Raw genomic sequence first — 19475 nt, forward strand, 5'->3', positions numbered from 1 at the left:
TCTAGGCCAGGCCCAATGGAGCTGGGCCTGCATCTCTCCCTCCATGGCCAAATGGCACCAGATGGACTGGAGGGAGGGTTCAAAAACCTGCCTTTCTCTGCCAGAACATCCAGACATCTCAAGACATCCACAATGAAGCTGTTTCCAGACCTCTCTTGCAAAGTTAGAATGTGTCATTCCTAATACAGGGAACACATATATATTGGGGCAAAAGTCTGAAGGAAATGTTGAACTAAGTAGAAATTGTTTTATTCTCAGCCAGTAAAATAGGATATTAATATATTCACTTCTTAAATACATCTAGTCTGTTTAATCTCCACTTAGGTTCCATTTGGACTTGTTCAGTTTTACAAACTGCATAATCAACCTTTTAATCATTTGACATCTAAGAGATCTTATATTATTTTCATTTCAAATTGTTCTGTAACCTAGTGGTATTTAATCCAGAAATATGTGAGCCTTCAAGTTCAACTAAAGTTTTAGTGGACTGATTGGTGGAAGCAAGTTTGTCTGCTGGAGCTGAGACTGAGGAGTATATTCATTTGTTTTGTTTTGTTTTGTTTTTTTTGAAACACATGGCATTGGTCAGTTGTAATTGTAGGGAATGAGGGGGGAAAGATAGCTTTTTGTTCTATCAGAGAGTGATAGATTTATGTTTATTGGATGGTCAGCTCTACTAGAGACTAATACATGCATTTAATTTTAGTTTGCTGCATTCTGGACCTGAAACTGAAATATAATTATTCTGAAAGATTTTTGCCTAGTTATGGGAAGCTTTCCAATGAAACTAACTGCCTAGTGTTGTCAGCTAGAATCCCTTATGAGATTTACATATGCATAAACACCATAGCTGTGGTGCTCCACTGTGAACCCAGCCTGATTCTCCAATCCCCATTTACTGGGAAGCAGCCAGCATGATCAACAGAGGTCTGTTCCTCTGTTCATTGGGAAGCAGCTGGCTGCTATTTCCACATCCTTCAAGTCATTTCTGACAGTGGCTGCGATCCTACCTAGGAGAGATAGCTATGAAGTCTAGCTATACTCCATCCTCTGATCCAGTCCCCTTGTGAAAGACCCTCTCCAGGCTGGTCCCCCTGTTCCAATCCCATGAGCTCCTGACACTCATCTTTCCTCTCAAGATCCCTCCCTTGATTGGATAATTGGGCCTCAAGATGATCCCTGTATGGACCAGTGGATATGTTTTTTCTGTGGGTTCAATGTGATAAGCAAGGTTAGACTCTATCAAAATGTAACAGGAACAGACAGACACAGTTGTAAAAAGGAATAAACAAGTAGAAGTTTATTAGAGCACTTTTAGAACATATATTAACCCTTGAACTATGCTCCCCCCCAAAACGTCTTCAGTTCTCTCCCCTGACTGATTCTCCTATCTTTATTACAGATTTTCCCTATCTCTCTGCCAGCTCTCCCCTATCTCTACAGTCTTTTCCCCGTCCATACCAATTCTCCTCAACTACCTTCTGTCAGAGACAAATCTCAGTTTTGCTTCTGCCATGTAGACCCCCTTTCATAACATTTCCTGGGTTGTAATTGGTTGGCACCAACCAGGCTTGCCTAGCTCCTCCCTTCACACACAGACACACACCCCAAATAAAATTCACCTCACAAGCCAAACAGCCATAGCAAGTCAATGAGTGGGGCACTGAAAGATGATGCATCCAGCCCCCCTTCCACCAGGAAGCTGTAGTGCGATGAGCAGAAGCAGGGACACCGGTGGGGATAGTTCAACTCCTTGTCACACCATAGTTCACTCATCGGAAGGACTGGATGCATGGTCCTTCAGTGCCAAAGGACTCCTTTGCTCAGTATGGCTGCCTGGGTTTTAGGATCATTTGTGGTTATGATAACGGTGCCATATTTGTAACTCTGAATACAAAACAGTTACAAGATCATAAGTTTAGCTTATGACATCTTATGTGTCTAACAGGATGCCAGCCAATATGTTTATTTTAAGTATTTATAAGAGGCACTTCAAAGCAAAAACAAAAACAACTCCCCTTGCCCCCCCCCCCAAAAAAAACTTGCTCAGTAGCTTTCTGTTCAAGTTAATAGTTGTCCTGCTTTGGAAATGCTGCTGAAATAGAAGCTAAACAAATTTATGTTTTCTATATCCATTATCAGTGATGGGAGTGAGCCTGTCCTTAAAAGAAATGCATTAGCTTCTTGGACATACTTGTATTCTAAAAACATACTCATGGCTGTATGGCTAATTTCCTTGTGTAATGAATTCTTTTCAGGTGAATTCTATTTTGGTTCATTTAGTCAATTAAGATACTCTTATTGCTCTTCACAGAGGGCAGTCAAAGCTTCATAGAGGAGAAATCTTGATAAATTCAGAACTAGATGCTGATGAAGTCACTCTAGAGAAGTTTGCTTTTTCAAATGCTCTTTGCCTTTCTGGTAAGTAATATATTACAGTAGGCCTTCAAAGCAGCCTTGAGTGTCTAGTAAATGAAGCTAGGAAATGGTGTGCTCATATATTTGTCATATACTGAGTCATCCTCCCCCATATTATCTAAAAGAGATGGGGAACCTATGAAACCCCTCTCCCCAATGTTATTGGATTCATCTGCTCCATGAATGCTAGCTATTATAATCAATAATCATGAAAGACTAGATGGCATTAATTGAGGGTATGGGTGGAATCCTTGCATAGATGAGACTTTGGGAAAGGTTCACTGAATCTTTGCCCTTCTTATAAAAATAGCCAGTGGGAAATTTGCCAACTGAGTAAAGGAATACCTAAAAGAAGCTCTTGTAAGATCATATCTGAATAAAAACTTCTCCCTGAATCCCACTCTGCTGGATAACTACTAGTCAGTCTCTAGTTTGCTGGAGAGAGTCCTGGAGCATGTAATGCAGTAATGGTGAACCTTTTAGAGGCTGAGTGCCCAAACTGCAACCCAAAACCTACTTATTTATTGCAAAGTGCCATGTCCCTCTGGCTTTCTAGTAATAAACTCTGGCAAACTCTGTGCTGGGGCGACAGCATATGTGCCCACAGAGAGAGCTCTGAGTGCCACCTCTGGCATGCGTGCCATAGGTTCGCCATCACTGATGTAATGGCTTGGAGAGTTTCTTGAAGAGGCAAATTATCTAGATTTCAGTCTGATGTCAGGCCTGGTTATAGGATGGCTAGCTTTGGTAGCCTTGTTGGGTGACCTATTCCAGGAACAGCATAGAGGGAGTATTAGTTCTGCTGGACCCCTCAGCCGTTTTTTGTACCATTAACCATACTATTCTTCTGGGCTACCTCTCTGGGATTGTTTTGGTGTCAGTTTTGCAGTTGCTTCAGTCTTCTCTAGAGGAACGTATTCAAACAGTAGTGTTGGGGGAGTTGGTGTTTGATGCTGTTGGTATATGGGATCCTGTAAATTCTGACTTGTACTTCTAGCAGTTTAATATTCATATCAAACTGTTGGTAGAGGTTGTCTGGAGACATATGTGTTCAATGTCCTCAATATGCTCACAATGCCTGTCTCTATTCTTCCTTTCCCTGTGAATCCAAGGAACCCATTTTAGTTCTAAATAAAGTGCCTGATGCTGATAATTGAGTAGATGTAGGGAACAAATTGATCCAGACAAGACGGGTGCTCCTGCTTAGTGAAATGGAATTCAGTCTATGCTATATGGTGTTACTTGCCCTGAAGACACAGGTTTGCAATTTGCACTCCTTGGTTCCCAGCTTTTGTACTGACCAAAAAATGTCTCACCTGGACTCAGCAACCCATGACATATAATTATATTCCATATTGATTACTGTCATGTGTTCCACATGGGGCTGCTTTTCAAGAATGTTTGGAAACTTGTCCAAAATGTTGCAGCCAGACTGGTTGACCTGGTCTGGTTACTAGGGAGCACATGGCTTCCTTGTTACTATTTTACTGCCTCTGGGTCATTTCCAGACACAGTTCAAAGTGCAGGTTATGACCTATAGAACCATATATGACTTTTGTCCAGGCGGTCTGAAACATCATATTTACCCTTAGAAGGCTGCCTGGGTTTTCAGACTTGCAAGAAGGGCTTGCTCTCAGCTCATTGCCTTCAGAGGCATATATGATGAGGACACAAAAGAAAGCCTTCTAAGTGGCTGCTCACAGAACTTGTTTGCAAGGGGATGTAGATTAGCCTCCTCTGTCCCTCCACCAGCTGGCAAAGATTTTTCTGTTCAAGCAGGCCTCCAGGATGACTCATATGAACAGAGATTTTAAATGGATGAGTTTAGTGTTTTCATTTTTTTATTGAAAAGTTTAAAGTGTTTAACTTTGTGTTTAACTTGCAAGCAAGTTTAATTTGCATTTTAGTATGTATAATTTTAATGTGTTTATGGTAGTTTTAAATTATGTATGAAACTCCCTTGCCCCCCAGCTGCAAGAGGAAGGCAAAATAAAAATTTAATAAACAGATGAAGCATAATTCAGCCAAATCTGAAGGGCACAGGTTCTTTACTCCTGATCAAAAGTATTTTCCTTGGTAAATTTTATGCCATAGCATAGTGCAGAAATGCTGCAGCTAAGACTTCAACAACTGCACTTCTGAGATCAAGGTTGAGGCGGCTTCTGTGCCATATCTGTTTTGAACAATTCATCCCTCATCTCATGTTATTTTTTCTTACAAGACAACTCAGTTGTTACACTGCACATAATTTAAACCATGTTATTAAAATATTCTAATTATGCCATTCTGTAGTTCAGTGCATAAAAAATAATCAATTCAAGTTTGTAACAAATAAGAATACTCACCTAAATAATCTTCACTTCTGGGCGAAAAGAAATATGACCAGAGAGAGCTCTGATCAAATCAAGTATTTGTATTTGTGTTTTACTCTAAAGTCGCAGTGGGGGAATTGATTTTAATAGGACCTTTTTTATTATTATTGCACATATAGTAGTTTCAGGAGGTACAATTTAGACTGAAGAAACAATGGCCTGTTACAGACTGCCAAAATAAAGCTGCTTCGGGTCTCTTTGGAGGTATGCTATTTAAATGATGCATGGGTCCTAAGAGTCCGGAGGTCGCGCCAAAGCCACACCCCATTCCTAAGCACTGGAGCACAGCTTTGGTGCAGCTTCCGGATTCTTAGGATGCATGCATCATTTAAACAGCATTCCTCCAAAGAGACCCGAAGCAGCTTTATTTTGGCAGTCTGTAACAGGCCAATGTGAGGAAAAAGATTAAGGCCCGTTACAAACAGGCCTTAAAGTACGCGAGGAGCGTGTACTAGGGTTAGAAAGGGGTGTCCTTTCCAGATGCCCCTACCCCTAGTATGCGCTCCGTGCGTAGAAAATGGCGGCAGCCATTCCACACGGCCGCCGCCATCACTATGTCACGACCGTGCCGCCTCCAAACGAGGCGGCGCGGTTGTGACATATTGGGGCCGCCCCAGGGCGCCTAGTGCGCGCTTTCCAAGGCCCCGGAAGGAGCTCAGTTTCGGAGCTCCTTGCTGGCTTTGCGTCGCTGGGCACAGCCTTCAGACGGCTGTGCCCAGCGACACAGAGGAGAAAGGGGCCAAGCAGCCCCTTTCTCCTCCCTGCCGTCGCGGGGTGTCCTTGGAGCTTGGAGCCCCAAGGACACCCCTTTCCAGGTGGCAGGGAAGCAGCGTTTTGCCGCTTCCCCGCGGCCTGGAAAGCGGCGGATCAGGGCCTCAGCGGCTGCCGCTCTAGCTACTGAGGCCCCAATCCGGAGGGGAAACGGGCGGGTGCAGGCTGCCGCTTTTCGGCGGTCTGTAACCCGCCTTGGTACACTTTCCTATTGTCACTACTCCAGTCAAAATGGGAACCCTGTGCAACACCATTAAAAATTTGATCAGGGGTCTCCTGCCTTATGTGCCCTGTAACGCTTAAGCATACCTTTGGTTAGGTTTCTTTTAAAAGGCAAACCAGCCCAATTTTTGGAAGCTACTGTTATATAATCATATGTAAGGATTTTGTGGAAGTATTTAAGTGTGGTGAACATGAATAATAAGTCTTTTGTACTTTTCTCTAATGTAGTAAAACTGGCCATTTGGGAAGCATCTGTGGATAATTTTGTAGAATCTATCCAGTCAATACCGGAGGTATTTGCTACTTTTTTCACTTGTCATAAAAAATAGGAGTTGGGTGTATTTGAAAGCTTTTATTTGCAGGTATAGGAAACCAAAACTTAGAATGGAAGTCAGACCTTGGTATCCATGGGGGATCCATTCCGCCCCCCCCCCCATGGATACTAAAAAATGAGGGATCTCAAGTCTCATTCTTCCTATTGGCGCTGCAGTATGTGCATGGTCGCTCAAATGGCTGCAAGTGGGAACAATAGGGGCTTGCCATTCGTGGATGCTTAAATTCATGGATGGCAAGCCCACAGACAAGGATGTCCACTGTACTTTGACCAAGGGCTTATATTAAATAATAATAAAATTATTATAACCAATTATAGAGCACCTTATGTCTAATAACTCCATAAGATGTATTTAACTAGAATGTTGTAATCTAGAGAAAAGTTTCCTGATGCTTTAGTTAAATCCTGTTTGATATATCTTATTGGGATAGTGTATTTCATCGAATACAGTTGACCTTAAATTCATCATGATTTCTAACGTTGTCAAACTTTTGAGAAGATTATGAATTGTAACCTACACATACGGGTGGGGTGTATAAAAGAGAATGAAACCATCTTCTCACACTTACCCAAAGACACATTTTTCTTAATACGAAAAACTGATTTCTGTTTTTGTAAATGTGGATGTAAAAACAGTCTTTTAATGCTTTCATTTTTAAAAAGTGGGTATAAAGTGGGCATTGAACCTTTGAGGCTATAGGTTTTAGCTCTAATATATATATGCTAATCTTAACCTGAACTCTTTGATGCCTGGAAAGCAGTATCTCGGTAACTTCACAGCAAGTCAGTAACAGTCTTAGGGTCAAGAAGACCCTCTTAGGGCCAGGCAACTACTAGATGCCACAAGCTACTAGATACCTCCAAGAAAGAGAAACTCTACTGGCCCTCTGTATCCTGTTTCAAGGCTGCTCTTCGGTTGTCAAAAATTCCAGAAACTCAAGTTTTCAGTTGGAAAAAAAAACTTAATTGTATAAAAAATAACAAATAAAGAAAATCTCTAAATCCATCTGTTAGTCTGAGAGTGAGTTTGATGAATTAGGGGAAATTTGGTAGGTACTCACATCTGTTCCATTTTTTTATTCATTGGGTCTACTTTAGTTGGAATGAATTTTGTATTTAGGCCAGGGCTGGGAATTGTGTGGCTCTCCAGATGTTGTTGAAATGTAACTCCCAACATTCCCCACTAGTAGAAGGGCTGACAAGGGCTGCTGGCAGTTGTAGTCCAGCAGTGTCTGGGGAGCCAGATTATTCCCAAACCTGATTTAAGCCTTAAAGATGTTACATGCACTGTCTGATGTTACCCTGAGAAAACTACTACTCTATAAACAAAACAGAAGATTTAAGCAAGAGCTATTATATGGAATATTTTGTTAGACCAGAGTAATACGCTCCCTAAACCTAGCAAAAAATGGGAATCTGATTTGATGAAGGGGACAGCAAAGAAATGCTTTGAATAAGTGTTAAAACACAAAGGGCTGCTGCTGCTGGGCTTTTACTTCAAATCCCCACCTCCCACACTGGTACTCTTCCTCAAGATCCATTGATAGGTTTGCTTTGGGATAACCGAGGAAAGGGAGGGTAAAACCTCCCCTCTTAATACCAGAAGCCTAAATCTGCTTCGTGGTGACTGAGGGAAGCGGAAACTAAAGCTTCTTCCTGCCCAGAAACCTTGATGGGTGGAGGTGGGAAATGAGCAGTCATGTGTATTGCAGATAAAGTAGGAGTAGTACATGCAGCCCATGGACTGTTAGGTGCATAATCTTCTTTTAGAGTTTGTGCAAGCTGCTTATGGAATGGGATTTTCTGCATCCTTTTTTCTAACTTTGCTTGTATAAGCTGCTGTTGTGCAGTTTTTAAAGATTGCTCCCTAGTGAAATTACATCTCAACCCTCATTCTTCCTGATAAATCTTTAAAAAACTCCTCCAAGGAGAGGTGATGGGAAATCCCCATTACTTGATTGGCTTCTACTCACACAATCTATGGATCTGAGCTAACAAAACTATAAAACTGATTTTTTAAATAAAAAAAAAGTAAGAACTGCAATTTGTCATTGTTTCAGAATTAAACAGATGCAAAAAATATGAGGAACACCTCATCAAAGAGGAAATTATTAGTTTACCTTTACTTCCCAGAATAAATTACTCGGCCATGTAGTAACCCTCCACATATATCTGATGACTGCCCACTGTTATTGTTTTAATTGTTCGTGCAAATTTAACCTTAAACTGTTTAATTCTTTTTTAAAGGGGGGTATTTTGTATATATGGTGTATTCTTTTAACATTGTAAGCCGCTTTGATTGTTTTCACAAAAAGCGAGATAGAAATAAGTTTTATTTTATTTATTTATTATTACTTTCAACAAAAAGATTATCAGTAAACAGTTAAGTTAATGTTTTATTTAATGCTTTTTAATTTTTTGTGTTCCAGATTGTTTATATTGTTTATTGTTCAAATGTATCGCATGAGCCATTTGGGGGTCCATATCAGAGAATGAATGAATAAATAAATAAATTTATTTATTTATTTATTTATTTATTTGCCGGAGATGTGTCAGCTGCTATTGTATGCTATATCAACTGGTTATTTACAAAATATCATTGCTCCTAATGGTTTATTGCAATCTTTTTACAGATACTAAAATCAAGACGGAAGGTGAAACTGTCTCATGCTGATGTGATGCAGAAAATTGGGGAACTGTTTGCGTTGAGGTATATATTCATTAAAAGGAAGGCCATAGAAACCCACTGGGTGAAATTGGGCAAGTCATACTCACTTCTTTTCCTTTTTCTTCTTCTTTTGTTTTGAGACACACCGCTGTTTCCAAGTTGCCTAAACTGGAACAAGTATTTCCCTTTAATCCAGAGAGACAATCATGGTGTGCAACAAGAAGAGTGCACTTACTTAAGGCCTTCAAGGCTCATATTTACATTAACAAACTCTGGTCTGAACAAAAATGCCTTTCCAGTTCAGATAAACTGGCTCCTACATCTGAACCATACACTGATTATTATCACCTCAAATTATCAATATAGATATAAGGAACTATTATTAGTAAGAATCTCACCATTTACTTACCTGTTGTTCTTCAGGCACCGCATAAATCTAAGTTCTGATCTTCTGATTACCCCGGATTTCTATTGGGATAGAGAGCACCTTGAACAGCTATATGATAAAATGTGTCAGTTTCTCAGTATTAATCGCAGAGTTAAGGTATGTATTCTAAACACACACATCCTGGTAACCTATTATCTGCCATGTTGGTGGTTGCTCACAGGTTGTCTCTCCTCTAAGAGCTGTTAACATTTTGTTTGCTTCTGTTGCCATGGCTCAGTTTCCTGACAGAGAAGGCTAAATAAGTCAGAAAACTCAAAATTCCAGAATTTCATAGCCATGACAATTGTAGTGGTATCAAACTGGATTATTTCTACAGTGCAGATGCAGCCCTTGTCTCCTGGCAGTGGGGATTGGCTACAGCAACCAAAAATTCACCAGTAAGAAAAAGCCTAATGTTTCGTCTCCCTAAATAAGACTCAGAGGTCAGAGTTTGAAATTTGTTTCTGATTCCAGACTAGCTCAGATGTGACAAACTAGAATTCATGGTTTGAAAATAACATGAAGCTTTTTCTCCTTGACAACTTACCAGTTACCTTATCTACTCCTCTGGGAGACAGGAGCCATGCAAGGACCTGTCAGGCAGAATGAACATGGTTGCTGGTTGTGAACAATAAGTCCCAGAACTCTCTGCAGTTCTGGCTATTGTATTCCCTCTGTCTCTTCCTTTGTCTCTCTAATTTTGTGTAGGGTTGTACAACTGTTTCCTGCTGTGTTCCTAGTACAGTGGATCCTTGGATAACAAGGATCCCCTGTGGATAACAAAATCTGTGGATGTTCAAGTCCCATTTGTTTGGATGCATTTTCATAAAAATATATGCTGCTGAAAGAACAGAGGAAAAGCATGTCTTAGGTTGTCCTAAAATAGGACACATTTCAGATGCTATGAAATGACTTTGATGGACATCAAAATTCAGCAGACATATTTTAACTCTCCCATTCTGTTTCACGTATGAGGTGGTGTTACCAGTGCACTTTTACAATCAAGGAAGGTTGGGTGTAAGGGCCACATATAGGAAAGGCAATGCAATGCAAGAATAATATGGCATAAGTGTGCTATGAGCTGCCAGGTTGCTTAAGAACGTGATCACATATTACCTTCACCTGGTCAGCCTGCAATAACAACTGATTTTTAAGAATTAAAAGGGGAGTACTATAATCACTAACACCTTCTTCTGGCAGGCTTTGTAAGTAACTTGGAATGTCATCATCCTCCCTATGTGACATGAATTTGCAGGCCCACCTCTGTTCTGTGCCAAAGCTGGAGGAATAGGCTCTCAACTGGTTGTAGGCATTTCCTTATTTTGATTTGACCTTCCCAATATGCAGAAGGCAGTTTAAAAGCAAATAAAGGAGGCATATCTGATTCCTCTTATCAAACCCCAGCCATACCTAATATTCTGTTCATGGAAAACCATTGCAAGCAAGATGCAGATGCTCCATATTAGCTAGTTTTTTAAAAAAAAATTGTTTAAGAAAAGCTGCCCAATAAATCATTAGTGTAATATGGGGTAGTGGTTTGAACACTGAAAACAAAAGCAGATATGTACGAGGGTGACATACCTACAAATGACATCAGGTAAGATTATCAAGAGAGGCAGTATGGCGTAGTGGTTTGAGTGTTGGACTAGGAAACTGAGAGACTGAGGTTCAAATCCCCACTCAGTTATGGAAATCCACTGGGTGACCTTGGGCAGGTTACACTTCCTCAGCAATGACAAATTGCCCTGAACAAATCTTACTAGGAAAACCTATTATAGGTTTGTCTTAGGCAGGTCACCATAAGTTGGAAATGATTTGAATGCACACGACAGTAGGAAAAAACATGCATTTGTTTTCTTATTTTGATAGAAGATTGTATATTATCAAGTAATTTCCCAATTTCTAATTTAATATATTTTCTTAATGTTTCCCTTCCATGATTAAAATGTAGTTTGCCCAGGTTAGCAAACTCATTGTTTACTCTTGTTCCATCATTCATAAAGAAGAAAATTAACCTCCTTCTAAGAATAAATCTTTGTGACATACTAATGCTAATATTCTGCTGATGTGTGCAACTCCATACATTTCATCAAGCCTGTACAAGTCTTGCATTTTTGAGTTTGTCAGCTTTCTATGGAGTTGCTACTTGACTTCACAAAATCAAAGTCTCAGTTAAAAAAAAAAGTATGAACTAATGAGAGATTTACTCTGTATTAGGAAAACAAACCTTAGAGAAAATATTGGGTTGTACTCTCCAAGTATTGAAGGAAGGGAGAGGAACAGCTAAACCCTCTTTCTTTTTTCCTTTTTGATAAGACATAGTTAAAAGGGGATTTTGAAACAGTATTACAGATATATAAAGCAGTTAATTTTGATCATAACGTTATAGTGCATCTAGCATCCCCTTCACTGCCTGGACATATGCTTAGATATACATGCAACATGCAACTATTAATGATGGTGAAAATCCTCTGTATAGAGGTATTCTGCACTGAATTGGATTGTGCTCATAATTTTTTTCCATTGTATCCTTCAACCCCTGAAACCTTCTCTCTCGCTCTCTTTCTCTCTAGCCATTGCTCATCTCATCAGTGTGCCTGTATTGTAAAACACTGTTCAGTAGATCTACAAATACTGCAACATTATTTGAACTCATAATGTTAATTGTGTTATGTTAGACGCTGCATTAATTTGAATTATAGACATATTAGGTGTCAGATAGTTCATCCAGGTTTAAAGTATGTATTAGACTCTGTCTGAGCAGGTCATGTTATTATTTTAACAAGTTGCCCAAAGACTTCTGTAGTATCAGTTTTTTGTATATTATTGTTGCAGGTGGTGAATGAAAAGCTCCAGCACTGCACAGAGTTGACAGATCTGATGAGAAATCATTTGAGTGAAAAACATGCTTTGCGCTTGGAATGGATGATAGTGATACTCATCACCATCGAGGTTAGTCTGATGTAACAGCTGTATTAGTAATAAATTAATTGCACTTTATTGGATAAAAGTCCAACTTCATCAGATGCTGCACAGGTAAACTACAGAAGATTTTTGACAACTTAAATATTTTTATCGTATATATTTATTGAATTGTAATAACATCCAGTTTTAAACTTATGCAACTCAGATACCAACACAAATGTCATAAAAAACCAATAATATAACAACTATAACATATTAACATATTAATATAACATATTAACAGAAAGTAACAACTTACATAACAAGCCAATATGTAGCATCCATCTATTTATTCTCCCATAGCCCTTGGTTATATATACAGTGGTACCTCGGGATACGAAATACCCAGGTTACGAAATTTTCGGGATACGAAAAAATCCCATAGGGAATTATTGTTTCGGGTTACGAATGTTTTTTCGGGTTACGAAAAAACTTTTGGTGCTTTTTTCGGCTTTTTCGCACGGAATCGCGGCTTTTCCCCATTAGCGCCTATGGCAATTCGGCTTACGAAGGCTTTTCGGGTTACGAAAGCGGCCGCGTTACGAATTAATTTCGTAACCCGAGGCACCACTGTATTTGTTCACTGTCTGTCTCTTCTATGAACTACTATTCAATGATCTTCTGCTCCCACTGAATTTTAGTTTTCCTTCATCATCTATTGTTTACACAATATTCTCTCCCTCTCCTCCCCTTTCTTTGATTTGGATAAACATTTGTTTAATCTTGAAATCCCTAAATTGCTAACATTCCCCAATTCTGGGAAAGTATTTTATCAGTATGTCATGAAGTTCTTTAAGGCTCCATCTCTTGTTAGTCTAGTTAGTTTATCCATTTCAGCCATATCATATATTTCCAGTGAGCAATCAATATTCTGCTGTAGTTATCTTCTCTTCCTTCCATATCTGGGTGTAGAGAAGTCTGGCAGTTGTTCCTATATAAAACAAAACTCTACCTCATTTATTTTCTATATCATCCTCTAAAACAGGCCTGCATAACATGTAGCCCACAGGCTGCAAGCAGCCTGCTACATCATTTCCTGTGGCCTGTGTCCTCAAGCTCACCCCTCAGCCTCCTCTGCCACTCGGCCTTCTCCCAAGGAGACGGCTGGGCTGTGAAGGAGGAAGACAGGCAAACACTTGTCCCCAAGCCTTCTCCACAGCCCAGATATCCTGAGGAAACAGCTGGGCAGTGGAGAGGGCATGGGGCATGCGTTCACCTGTCCTCCTCCTCCACAGCCCAACCATCTCCTCAGGACAGAGCTGGGCTCTGGAGCAGTGGTGTCACTAGGGTTGGTGTCAGCAGATTCAGGGGGACAAACTGCCTTACCTTCTCCCTGCCCAGCCAAACCATACACCACCAGGACATATTTAATAATAATAATAATAATAATAACAACAACAACAATATTAAGGAAGGCGAAAGAGATGGAGAAAATAGTCAAACTGACATAGAGGAAACAAGACAAAAAGCGCAAGGACCCAACAGTGGGAGGCAAAAAAACTTGCACAGGCAGCAAGTAAAGGGGACCCATGGTCTGCGATGTCTCTACACTAACTCACAGAGCATAGGAAATAAGCAAGATGAACTTGAACTCCTAGCACAACAAAGCAAATATGACATAATAGGCATCACTGAAACCTGGTGGGATGAGTGTCATAACTGGAATGTTGAAATAGAGGGATATAATCTTTTTAAGAGAAACAGGCCAAACAGGAAAGAAGGAGGAATAGCACTCTATGTCAGAGATATTTACACCAGTGAAGAGATCCAGGACATCGATACTGGCAGCCAGGTGGAGAGCGTCTGGATAAAACTTAAAGGGGAGGGAAACAGGGATGTTATGGTGGGAGTCTACTACAGACCCCCAAGTCAGATGAAGGAACTGGATGATGTCTTTCTAGAACAGATGACCATGCACTCAGAAAGGAGAGATGTAGTAGTGATGGGCGACTTCAACTACCCTGATATTTGCTGGAAGTCAAACTCAGCCAAATCCTCAAGGTCTAGCAAATTCCTCACTTGCCTGGAAGATAATTTCATTGTCCAAAAGGTGGAAGACGCAACAAGGGGGTTAGCTATTTTAAATCTGATCCTAACCAACAAGGATGACTTGGTTAATGGGGTGCAAGTGGTGGGATCATTAGGTGGAAGTGACCATGTTCTCCTGGAGTTTGTTATACAGTGGAAAGGAGAAGCCAGGCATCGTCAGACACGCATTCTAGACTTTAGGAGAGTGAATGTCAGTAAACTTAAATATTGATGGTGATCCCATGGTCAGAAATATTAAAAGAGATGGGAATTCAGGACGGATGGGAGTTTCTCAAAAGGGAGATACTGAAGGCACAATTTCAAACAGTTCCAGTGAGAAAGAAAAATGGGAGGTGTCTAAAGAAACCAGGATGGATGACTAAGGAACTTTCAACCGAGCTAAGTTTGAAACGGAACATGTATAAGAAATGGAAAAAGGGAGAAATCACAAAAAAGGAATTCAAAGAAATAGCGGGCATGTGTAGGGGTAAAGTCAGAAAAGCTAAAGCGCAGCATGAGCTCAGGCTTGCTAGAGAGGTTAAAAACAATAAAAAGGGCTTTTATGGATATGTCCACAGCAAAAAGAAGAAGAAGGAAATGGTAGGGCCACTACATGGAGAAGATGGCAAAATGTTAAGAGGGGACAGAGAAAAGGCAGAATTACTCAACACCTTCTTTGCCTCAGTCTTCTCAGAAAAGGAAAAGGGTGCTCAACCTAAGGATAATGGAGCAGAGGACAGAATGGGGAAAATTCAGAATAGAATAAGTAAAGAGAGTACAGGAATATCTTGTTAATCTAAATGAATTTAAGTCTCCAAGACCAGATGAACTACATCCAAGGGTATTAAAAGAACTGGCAAATGTAATATCGGAGCCATTGGCAATAATCTTTGAAAACTCCTAGAAAACAGGAGAAGTCCCAGCAGACTGGAGGAAGGCAAACATTGTCCCTATCTTCAAAAAGGGGGGAAAAGAGGATCCCAACAATTATCGTCCAGTTAGTCTGACATCAATACCAGGAAAGATTCTAGAGCAGATCATTAAGCGGAGAGTCTGTGAACATCTAGAAGGCAATTCTATAATCACAAAAAGTCAACACGGGTTTCAAAGAAACAAGTCATGCCAGACAAACCTTATCTCTTTCTTTGATAAAATTACCAGCTTGATAGATGAAAGGAATGGTGTGGATATAGTATATCTTGATTTCAGTAAGGCCTTTGACAAGGTTTCCCATGTCCTTCTTGCAAATAAGCTTGTAAAATGTGGGCTAAACAAGGTAACTGTTACGTGAATTTGTAATTGGTTGACTGGCCAAACCCAAAGGGTGCTCAACAATGGCTCCTTTTCATCCTGGAGAGAAGTGACTAGTGGGGTTCCACAGGGCTCTGTCCTGGGGCCAGTACTGTTCAACATCTTTATCAATGACTTGGATGACAGAATTGGGGGCATACTCATCAAATTTACAGATGACACCAAATTAGGAGGAATAGTTAATATTCCAGAGGACAGGATCAAAATTCAAAATGACCTGAATAGACAAGAAAGCTGGGCCAAAGCTAACAAAATGAAATCCAGCACGGAGAAATGTAAGGTATTGCACTTAGGGCAGAAAAATGAAATGCACAGATGCACGATGGGGGACACCTGGCTGAATGAGACTACATGTGAAAGGGATCTAGGAGTCCAAGTAGATCACAAGTTGAACATGAGTCAACAGTGTGATGCAGCAGCTAAAAAGGCCAATGCAATTTTAGGTTGCATCAATAAAACTATAGTGTCTAGATCAAGAGAGGTAATAGTGCCACTATATTCTGCTTTGGTCAGGCCCCACCTGGAATATTGTGTCCAGTTCTGGGTGCCGCAACTTAAAAAGGACATTGCGAAACTGGAGCATGTCCAAAGGACGACTAAAATGGTGAAGGGTCTGGAAACCATGTCGTATGAGGAACGACTTAGGGAACTGGGGATGTTTAGCCTTGAGAAAAGAAGGTTAAGAGGTGATATGATAGCAACATTAGGAGGAACTTCCTGACAGTAAGGGCTGTTCGACAGTGGAACATACTCCCTCGGAGTGTAGTGGAGTCTCCTTCTTTGGAGGTCTTTAAGCAGAGGCTGGATGGCCATCTGTCAGTTATGCTTTGATTGGGATTTCCTGCATGGCAGGGGGTTGGACTGGATGACCCTTGTGGTCTCTTCCAACTCTACGATTCTATCTTCACCCAAGGCTATCAAAGCGGCTTACAATTTGTTATTTAGACATTTCCCTGCCCTCACGCTTACAATCTAAAAAAGACAAGACACAAGAGGAGAAGGGAATGGGAGTGGGGAAGGAGGAAAGTCCTGCAACCCTAGCACGTTACCACGGCATCAAAATGGCATTGCCCTGTCTACATGGGCACCGCCATTACGTCATGGCTGCACCGCAGCCAAATGGCACGGCACAGGTGTGACGTGCGCACGCCGCTGCAGGGTGCTTGTGGCACCCTGTCAGTGGCACCGGAAGGAGCTCCAAAACGGAGCTCCTTTTGCTGCGGGTATCGCTGGCGCAGCCTTTACATGGCAATGCCAGTGATACAGAAGAGAAAGGGGCCAAGAGGCCCCTTTCTCTTTTTCCCCGCCGCTGTCAGGGTTCCTTGGGGCATGAAGCCCCAAGGACACATCTTTCCAGGCCGTGGGGAAGCGGCGTTTTGCCGCTTCCCCGAGGCCTGGAGAAGCAGCAGATTGGGGCTGCCGCTGTGGCTGCTCAGGCCCCGATCCATTGAGGAAAGGGGCGGGTGCAGGCTGCCCCAAAGGGGCGGTCTGTATCCCGCCTAAATTAGTCACCCACTGGCTTTTATTGCTAAGTAAGGACAAACTTGGATCTCTTAAGTCCTGTAATGTTAAATATACATCACCCCGACTCTCCCAAAATATCCACAAATTACAAATATAAAACCTAAACTGAGCTTTTCAATTCACAGCTGATATTTACCCAATATATACTGTACCTATATTCAAGTGCCAGAACAATCAGCCAGCTTGGTTTTGTCATTCTGTACTAGTTTGTGTATGCTTTAATGGGATTTTGTAAGAATGAAGAGAAGATAGCATGTTGTTAGCACCTATGAGTTTTTGCTGCGTTTACCTGTCCTGGAACCATACAGGACTGACTATTAAGGCTGTGTATTATTGCATCATTCCCCATATAGAAATGTTGTGGCATGTGAAATACCTTAAATAGGAAGTGCAAATTCATCTTTAAACAGTTCCTTTGATAACTTTGTTTTCTGACTGTATTGGCAACATTTCTCCTGAAAGAAATGTTCCCTAATGAATACTATTTACTGTTTTGTTTATTTTTGAACTTTTTGTGTTTGTTTCAGTCCTCTGTACATTACTCTGAAACCTTAAATTCAGAAAATAAAAAAGGAACAAATTGATATCCCTGCATCACCAATAACCTGTAAAGGTATTAAAGGGTGAAACGCCCCCTGTATTGCATTCCATCCTCTTATGATATTCGGTTCTCATTGGGTTGTTCTGGGATTCTCATCCCCCTTAGAGGTTTCCCCCACCTAAAGATGGCCTGTACCTCTACAAACGTGGTTCCTTCAAATATTCTGATGTCTCCTGCTATTATATGTTGAGCAACAACACTTTGTCAGTGTAAGCAAAACTATTCATAAACTTAATGATGATAATTAAATAAAATAATTAAATGTAATAACAATAGTTATTAAAATAAGGAATGAAAATAGATTTTATTTGTTTTTCAGGTCATGTTTGAACTTGGTAGAGTGCTTTTCTGATCATGAATGGCAACCAGTGAATAGTAACCAAAAACTATGACAAGTTTGTGGAGATAACCCACAGAACCTCATTTGGTGGAATCTTCAACTTTATTCTTCACACTTGTTGAAAGTTCAGCAACTGCCATAATAAATGTATGGACACTTGCTGCTTACAATAATTGAAATCTATGGAAGTAGGCCATATTTTAAATCTATCATACTGCTGGAAAAGTCTTCCTATGATTCCTCCTTACCAAAGCCTGCAGTTTATTTGGTGTGCTGCAGGAAACTGTGCAATAAATAATACAATCTGCCACATTGAGAAATATTAATATAAAAGTGGTAGACTTCTTTGCATAATTGACACATTCAGCAAAATCAAGTTTTTCTTATACTGTGTGCACACGAATGTTGGAAAATGTACTGGATTCCCTATTTTGCCAGCAGATGTCCAGCTTGGATAGTCTCTTCACACCTCACCTCCTGAACAGAAATCTTCTCTCAAGATTGCCTATTTTATTTTTCTTAAATTCTGCTCAAATTTGAAAGTACAGAAACTCTTTACAGATGATGAACTGTGTAAACAACTTCATAGTTGATGAGAACTTAACTAGACTGGCCCTCTTAATTAGCTTATCAGCAAAATTTAGTAAGTTTTGTTAACTGCCATCAAGTTGACGTCAACTTACGGTGACCCTGTGAATGAGACACCTCTAAGTCCTCCTATCATCTACTGCCCTGCTCACTTCTTGCAGACTCAGAGCCTTGACTCCCTTGATTGAATCTGCCCATGTACAGTTCAGTCTTCCTCTTCTCTTACTGCATTCTTCCTTACCAATCATTATTTTCCAGTGAGTCAAGTCACATTCTCTCAGCCTGAGGATGGCAATGGGAAACCCTCTCTGAAGAAACTTGCCAAGAAAAACCCTTGATAGGCTCCCCTTGGGTTTGCCATAAGTCAGAAATTACTTGAAGGCACACAACTACAACAGCATGTCCAATAGTCTCAGTTTAGTCATCTTGGCTTCTAGGAAGAGTTCAGGCTTGATTTGCTCTGGGATGCATTTGGCAAATATTTTTTTAAAATAACACTGTCGTTCCCCCCTTCTTCTCTGGACGTTTTTCAAAAGTGTTTAGCTGGTGAAGGCACATTACTTTTAAAAGCTAGTGGTGATATTTTTATGCCCCCCCCCTTTTTGCCCAAGGATGGTACTGCCCTATACTTTGCAATTTATGTTCAACACAGCTACCCAAGCATATATATGGTTAAATAATTATGGGACTGCCATGTATGTTGTCTAAGGCAGTAATCACTATGATGTAGAGTCATCTGGTTCTGTGAGTTAGTTACAAATCTGGTGAAGTATTTTTTATTGATCTTAAAACCTACTGCTAAATTGGATATCTTCAAGTTTTTAATTATGACAAAAATGTACTTCATCTCTCAAAACGTCAATAGTTTTCTGTATCTTTTGTCTGCTGTCTTCTTTTGTAAATTAAA

General features: G+C 40.4%; 1 protein-coding gene across 3 annotated transcripts in view; it reads left to right on the forward strand.

Moving 5' to 3' along the window:
- RMND1 (required for meiotic nuclear division 1 homolog) overlaps positions 1–18942 on the forward strand; it is a 34027-nt gene extending 15085 nt beyond the window's left edge. For all 3 annotated transcript variants that reach the window (XM_042477400.1, XM_042477409.1, XM_042477389.1), the window contains 6 exons: positions 2315–2421; positions 6012–6076; positions 8751–8827; positions 9209–9329; positions 12048–12164; positions 17960–18942. In XM_042477400.1, the coding sequence (XP_042333334.1) occupies positions 2315–2421; positions 6012–6076; positions 8751–8827; positions 9209–9329; positions 12048–12164; positions 17960–17992 (520 nt within the window). In that variant the 3' untranslated portion in view covers positions 17993–18942. The remainder of the gene's footprint in view (positions 1–2314; positions 2422–6011; positions 6077–8750; positions 8828–9208; positions 9330–12047; positions 12165–17959) is intronic.
- Positions 18943–19475: the final 533 nt, after the last annotated feature.

Source organism: Sceloporus undulatus, chromosome 1, assembly GCF_019175285.1.
Source record: "Sceloporus undulatus isolate JIND9_A2432 ecotype Alabama chromosome 1, SceUnd_v1.1, whole genome shotgun sequence".
Taxonomy (NCBI): Eukaryota; Metazoa; Chordata; class Lepidosauria; order Squamata; family Phrynosomatidae; genus Sceloporus; species Sceloporus undulatus.